At 42.0% G+C, this 7,315-nt stretch overlaps 1 protein-coding gene and 1 pseudogene across 1 annotated transcript in view; both read left to right on the forward strand.

Annotated features, from left to right (window-relative positions):
* The window catches only part of Strip2 (striatin interacting protein 2), a 41,795-nt gene extending 36,657 nt beyond the window's left edge, over positions 1-5,138 (forward strand). Inside the window, exons 19-21 of the mRNA XM_005365764.3 lie at positions 1,337-1,441; positions 1,769-1,973; positions 2,776-5,138. Of these exons, the coding sequence (XP_005365821.1) occupies positions 1,337-1,441; positions 1,769-1,973; positions 2,776-3,026 (561 nt within the window). The 3' untranslated portion in view covers positions 3,027-5,138. The remainder of the gene's footprint in view (positions 1-1,336; positions 1,442-1,768; positions 1,974-2,775) is intronic.
* Positions 3,165-7,107, forward strand: LOC101999829 (annotated as a pseudogene).
* Positions 7,108-7,315: the final 208 nt, after the last annotated feature.

Raw genomic sequence — 7,315 nt, forward strand, 5'->3', positions numbered from 1 at the left:
GTGTGTGTGTGACTGTGTGTGTGTGACTGTGTGTGTGTGTGACTGTGTGTGTGTGTGTGACTGTGTGTGTGTGTGTGACTCTGTGTGTGTGTGTGTGTGACTGTGTGTGTGGAGGTTAGAGGACAATTTGCAGGAGTTGGTTCTCTCCTTCCATTAAGCAGGTTCCAGGGATCAAACTTGATCATTGTGCTTAGCAGCTTGGCAGCAGGCACCCTTATCAGCTGAGCCATCCTGACGTCCTAGAGCTGTTTTTGAGTCATGGCCTTGTTACTGTGTGGTCCAGACTGTCCTTGAATTCACTATGTAGCTCAGGCTGGCCTGAAACTTGAAATTCTCTTGTTTCTGCCTCTTAGGATTATAATAGGCATGTTATATATTCTATATAATATGTGTGTTATAATATAAATATATGTTGTGATATATATATATATATATATATCCTAAAGTCAAATAAGAGATCTTATTTTTGCTCCTGAGAAAGATGCTTCTAGGTGGGCAGGGGTGACCATATGCCTTTAATCACACCACTTGAAAGGCAGAGGCAGGCGGGTTTCTGAGTTTGAGGTCAGGCTGGTCTACAGAGTGAGTTCCAGGACAGCCAGGGCTACACAGAGAAACCCTGTCTCAAAAAACAGAAAACAAAACAAAACGTTTCTATGAGCACACTGGTTTCTGTCTGGTATGCCCTGTGGTCTCTGGTTGGGTACTCACAAGACAGTGGTGCTCAGTGGTAAGAGTACTGGGCTATCCTGGATCCTGAGTTCAGCTCCCAGTACCCACATCAGGAAACTTACAACTGCCCAGAACTCTACCTTTGGGGATTCTAATGCTTCCTTCTGGTCTCTGCAGTCACTCGCACATATATACACAGACACCTAAGTAAAAAATAAAATCTTTTTTTAAAAAAAGAAACATAAAAGAGGGGCTGGAGAGATGACTTGGTGGGTAAAAACATGCCACAAGCTTGATGACCTCCGTTTGATACCTGGAACCCACATAAAAGTGGAAGAAGAGAGCCAACTCCATAGTGTGTTCTGACCTTCACACACACATAATAAATAAATAAATAAATAAATAAATAAATAAATAAATAAATAAATAAATCAGAAACACGTGCTATGCAAGTACTCTATTACTGAGCTACATGCTCAGTCCAGCTATAGGAAGGACATTATGCCCTCAGAAATGAGATTAGGTGTGCAAAGGGCAGGAAGTAATCAAGCAGCATTTCATGCTGGAATAGTCACCTAAACCAACCAACAAGGACATGCAATCTTCTAGGAGAATGAAAGCCTTGTGGGCACTGAGGTATCATGATGAATGTCCCTTATTTCAGGAAGCTGGAGACAATAGCCAGTTCTGCTGGAGGAACCTCTTCTCCTGCATCAACCTCCTGAGACTGCTCAACAAACTGACCAAATGGAAGCACTCCAGGACCATGGTAAGTGGACTTTAGAGCTCAGACATATCCATTCAACTGGGTTTTTTAATCATTAGTATTTGTAGATTGCTTACTTGGAAAGATCTGGAGATAGCTGGTGAATGATACATAAGTTTTCGCATTTCCTAATTCTCACTATAGACAGTGTTTCACTACCCCAGGCTAGCCTCAAACTCCTTATATAGTTCTTATGTGTTCTTGAAGACATTCTTAAGGAGTTTGGACCTTAGATACTTGGGGGCTCATAGAATAGCCAGGTTTGTCTATATTGTCTGAGTTAGAAATTCTCAAAATTTCACATGATGATGTCTGTGTTTCATTGGGCAGATGCTGGTGGTGTTTAAATCAGCTCCAATCTTAAAGAGAGCCCTCAAAGTCAAACAGGCCATGCTACAACTTTATGTCTTGAAGCTCCTAAAGATACAAACCAAATACCTTGGGCGCCAGTGGAGGAAAAGCAATATGAAGACTATGTCAGCCATTTACCAGAAAGTGCGCCACCGCATGAATGATGACTGGGCTTATGGGAATGGTGAGTATGCTTGGTGAACCTGGAACTCGTTAGTTTGGTTAGGCTGGCTGGACACTGAGCTCCAGGGATGAGCCTGTCTCTGCTTCCACAGCACTGGGGTATAAATGGCTTTTATGTAGGTGCTAGGCATTCAAACTCTGGTCTTCATGCCCATTCCCCAGCCCCTAAATATGACACGATTTTATGATATGGTAAAATGTTTGCCTACTTATAGTTTTTTGGGGGGTTTTGTTTTGTTTCGTTTGAGGCAAGGTCTCACTATGTAGCCTTGGCTAGCCTGAAACTCACTATATAAGCTAGGCTGGCCTCAAACTCAAGAGATCTGCCTGCTTCTGGCTCCCGAGGCTGGGATTAAAGGCGTGTCCACCGTGCCCAACTGAGTTGGTCCAGACTTGCCTCTTCGTGTTCTTCTCCAATCTCCCCTTCCTTGAGAGGTGGTTCTATTCAAATGGGAACTTTTCATCCCCTAGGGAAAACTCAATTAAAGACTCCATTGCTCTTTTGAATGGCATAATTAATAGAAACAAGGAATTACAATACAAAGCCTCCCATCTCCTTTCTCAGGAGTAACTAGTTTCCAGTTCCTACTGCTTCCAAAGATGATTTCTGTATATATTAGTTCATATGTGATCATATGTATACTTTTTAAAACTGTAAGCATGCTACATGTCTGCTTTATACATTGTTCTCAAAACCCATTCTGAACTGTTTCATTGAATTCATAGAATGCCATAGACCATGCTCTGTGGAAGAGAATAATGTCCTAAACTGTGTATGTCTTCTTCCTCTCTTCCTATGTCAGACATTGATGCCAGGCCATGGGACTTCCAAGCAGAAGAGTGTACCCTGAGGGCCAACATTGAGGCTTTTAACAGCCGCCGCTATGATAAACCACAGGACTCAGAATTCTCACCTGTGGATAACTGCTTACAGAGTGTGCTGGGGCAGAGGCTGGATCTGCCTGAAGATTTCCACTATTCCTATGAGCTCTGGCTGGAGAGAGAGGTGTTTTCACAGCCCATCTGTTGGGAGGAGCTGCTCCAGAATCACTGAGCTCTTGTCACAAAGCATCTCAAAGATGGAGGTTGGCTCCAATAAGTATGCTTTGCCTGTCCTGCCCCTTCAGACTTCATGTTGAACTCTAACATATACCCATGGACATCACAGCCCAACATCCAGCAGACATCCGGCATGGCGCAGGCCTATTCTGGATGCCGTTAGGCCTGAAGGTGATGCAAGGCTAGGATCCTGAGTCAAAGCACATGCATCAGCTTGCCCTAGGCTCAGCTCGGTACCTAGTTAGCTTGGAATCTCTTGATGGATCAGTCCTGGGCAGGCTCTTTAACAGAACCTGCTTTAATCTTGCCTAGAACCAGGCTAGCCTCTGTTGGCCACAATAGGGAAAGGAAATTTGTTATGGCATTTGACCCATGGCATTCCCTCAAGCATGGGATAGGTACAGGCCATAAAATGAGCAAATTTTCTTCTTGCTCACTCTAAATGCCTGAGACTTATTATTTAGCAAAACCAACTTCAGACTATTTCACATTAAGATTGTGACACTCCTCTTTATAAAATACTCATTAGCTCTGAGATGTCTTGAGAGCACTGCACTTTCTAAAAAATGGTTGTTTCCAACACTGCATGATATAGAAAAGTATTATTGTATTTTTCCTTAAGAGATCTATGTTCAATGTACAAACATCTCCTCTGTATCTGTATAGTGCATTGACTCCTCTGCCATCTGGAAAGAACCACAACTAGTGTGTAATATATGGCCTTCTCAAAAAGTATCTCTCGTTTTTCAGAAAATGCTTACTTTAAAATGGCTGACTACACCGCAGAAGGTTACTCCCTGATATAACCCCAGATCTTCACTTGAGTGAGGAGAGGGTAGTGTTGTGTGAGCCAGGACCTGGCTATGTAGCCCTGACTAGGCTGGAACTTACTGTGTTGCCAGCTGGCCTTGAACTTGTAATGATTCTCCTGGGATTATAGGCATGGGCCACCCCTCTAGCCAACGCATTCTTAAATGACAAGCTGGTTAGAGAAGGTTCTATTTGCTGGTATTTGTCCATTTGTGCTGGCTTTTTAAAATTAAAAGCTACAGCATCACAATTTATATTTTTTTCTTCCACTTTCATTATTTTTTACCTTTTTATTTTTCTGCTAGAAGTTTCAGTATGGTTTGTACCGGAAGTATCACACATTTCATGGCAGATGTCTCTACTCCTCCTTTACAGCAAAATCACATGCTTCCAAAACTAAGAGGTTTTTAAATCTTTGCACTTTTTTCATTTTCTTCTCCCCACTGCCCATACACTACCAAGTCTTTTTATGATGGCACAAGGGCACTTTATTCCTAGAGAGCTGGTCCAAACTAGCTCATTTACTCTTTCATAGGTCATGATAGAGACCCTGCACTATTCCAAGGAACAGTCAGTACCTCTGTGTTGTGGGTAGCAGGATTTCTTACTATGGAAAAGTGACAAAAATATACTATGTAATAGTTGAAATGTCTTAAAATAATTTGCAAATTTTATCAAACCATGACAGCAATCCTCTTTTTAAACAGTTTACTGAACATAACATCAGGCAATTTTATTAATCTAGGATCAGGCTACTGTGATTTTAATGACATTTGTGCAAAAAGATACTTTTCTAGAAAAGAGAATAGTCACCAACCTATTTTGAAGTTGTTTCCTGTCAGTTGTGTAAATAAAAAATAAGTTGCCTTTTAAAAATCACACCTGAATGCTTTCAGAAGCACAGACGTATGCCAAACTTTAATATATCACATTTTATTATTTATTACTCGAGAAGATTAATTCTCAATGCAGATGGAAAAACTACTCTACCTTGCAAGGAGAAACGATGAGTTTCAAGTCACATCCATTTTTCCCCCTGCAACTCGCTGTGACTAGCTTCTGGTATCAGCAGCTAGCCCCGTGTGCTAAGATGACGGGGTTGGATCTCCCAATTTGAGAGCTCATGTATGTGATGAGGAATGGTGTCAGAGTAACCAAATTTAATGGTGATTATAATTTCTAAATAGAAGTATGCTATTTGTATGATTTATAAAATAAGGACTTTATCTGTGAATATTTTAGTGAAATTTGTGTTGATAATATTGTTCATCTCACCAAACACTTTAATAAAAAGAAAACCTGGAATTAGAAATTTGGTCTTTAATTCTTTAACACAAGATAATCTGAAAGTCATGTTAGATAGAAAAGGATCTAAGATAAATACAGAACTATTTCATCATCATGGGTCTGAGATCAGCCATTTGAATCACCTTAGATTACTGAATTGGCTTTTCTCTAGAATTATTCGGGCATAAGGCAAGAGCAAGAAACAAACCATACCATGCAAGTACATTTCAGAGATCCTGCTTAGATATGGAAGAAGGCAAGTTATTCATGCCATTGGCCAAAATCAGCTCACATGGACAAGCCAAACAGTGGGCCAGAGAAGCACACTCCGCCTGAGGCAGATATAGGATGGTGTGATGCTTTGGTGGTCATGGTGATGAATATCTGTTCCTATCCTACACAGAATGCACACAGCTCCACCCCAAGGCAGGCTTCAAAATCTTATTGGGGCTGGAGAGATGTCTCAGAGGTTAAGAGCACTGACTGATCTTCCGGAGGTCCTGAGTTCAATTCCCAGCAACCACATGGTGGCTCACAACCATCTATAATGAGATCTGGTGGCCTCTTCTGGCCTGCAGGCATACATGGAGGCTGAACACTGTGTACATAATAAATAAATAAATCTTCAAAAAGAAAATCTTATCTCATGAGATCTTAAAGTCCAGGGTTTCCTTAAGTCTAGGTGCCACATCTTTTCCTTTTTATAGAAACAGGGTCTCTGTCTGACCTTGGCCTAGATTTCTGTCTGCTGATCTTTGAAACATGTTGATCTTGTTAGACTTGAAGGCTGAATAGCAATAATACGTTTAACTGAATCACAGTGATCATTTCAAATGGATGCAGATACCAAACATCTTTTGTTTTTTGGTTTCCAGGAGGGTTTCTCACTCTGTAGACCAGGCTGTCCTCAAACTCAGAGATCCACCTGCCTCTGCCTCCTGAGTGAAGAGTGTGCCACCACCGCCCAGCACCAGGACATCCATGTACATCTTAAACATACAGTTTTTGTCAGGGATATCTCAACAAGACTGTTTTTGTTTTGTTCTGTCTCATGTAGCTCATGCTGATCTCATGCTTGTTATGAGCTTAAATTTTGGTGTCTATCAATCCATAGTAATCCCACTGAACAAATGTAATGTCCTCTTCCTTTGGATAGGAAAATCTTTAGGCTTCTCTGTAGAAGTAGTTCCCTGCCTTTCAATGTTCCATGGAGTTAGAAACAGGGGTTTTTTTATACTTAGAAACTAAGGCAGGAAGATTGTGGTTTGGGGGTCAACCTGGGCTACATAATGAGACCCTTGTCTCACAAAAGCAAACAGGTGCACCCTTCAGGAGCCCAAGCCAGCTGTCGCAGTCTCTCCTTCATCTGGCTTCTCCACAGGAAGTGTCTCCAAAATTTCCAGCAAGCCGACTCTGGAAAAGCTGGACATGAAGGGAAGTGGATCATTATGAGAGTGGACTTCAGTGTTCCTATGAAGAATAACCAGATAGCAAACACCAAAGGATCAAGGTTGCTGTTCCAAGTATCAAACTCTGCTTGGACTTTGAGCCAAGTCGGTTGTCCTTATGAGCCACCTGATGGTGTTCCCATGGGTGATAAGTACTCCTTAGAAGCAGTTGCTACAGAACTCAAATCTCTGCTAGACAAGAATGTTCTGTTCTTGGAGTGTGTGGGCCCAGAAACAGAGAAAGCCATGCCAACCCAGGGGCTGAGTCTGTCATCTAGCTGGAGAGCCTCCACTTCCATGTGGAGGAAGAGGAGGAAAGACGCTTCTGGGAGCAAGGTTATAGCTGAGACAGACGAAATGGATGCTCCCCAAGGTTCGCTGTCCAAAGGAAGGGGTATCTCCATCAACAGCGCTCTGGGGACTGTGCACTGAGCCTATAGATACATGGTGGGTGTGGATTCCACAGAAGACTGGGGGGGGGTGTTTTGTTTTATTTTTATGAAGGAGATGAACTACTTTGGCAAGGCTTAAGAGAATCCAAAGTGATCCTAACCATCTTGGGCAGAGACTAAAGTTGCAAACAAGATGCAGCTGGTTAATAAACGCTGGACAAAGTCAATGAAGATAGTCATCGTCAGTAGAATGGCTTGTACCTTCTTTAAGTAAACAACATGGAGAGTCGCACTTCTCTGTATGATGATGATATTATCAAAGAGCTCGGGCTGGAGAGATGGCTCAG

This window comes from Microtus ochrogaster, unplaced genomic scaffold (assembly GCF_000317375.1).
Source record: "Microtus ochrogaster isolate Prairie Vole_2 unplaced genomic scaffold, MicOch1.0 UNK4, whole genome shotgun sequence".
In the NCBI taxonomy this organism is placed as follows: domain Eukaryota; kingdom Metazoa; phylum Chordata; class Mammalia; order Rodentia; family Cricetidae; genus Microtus; species Microtus ochrogaster.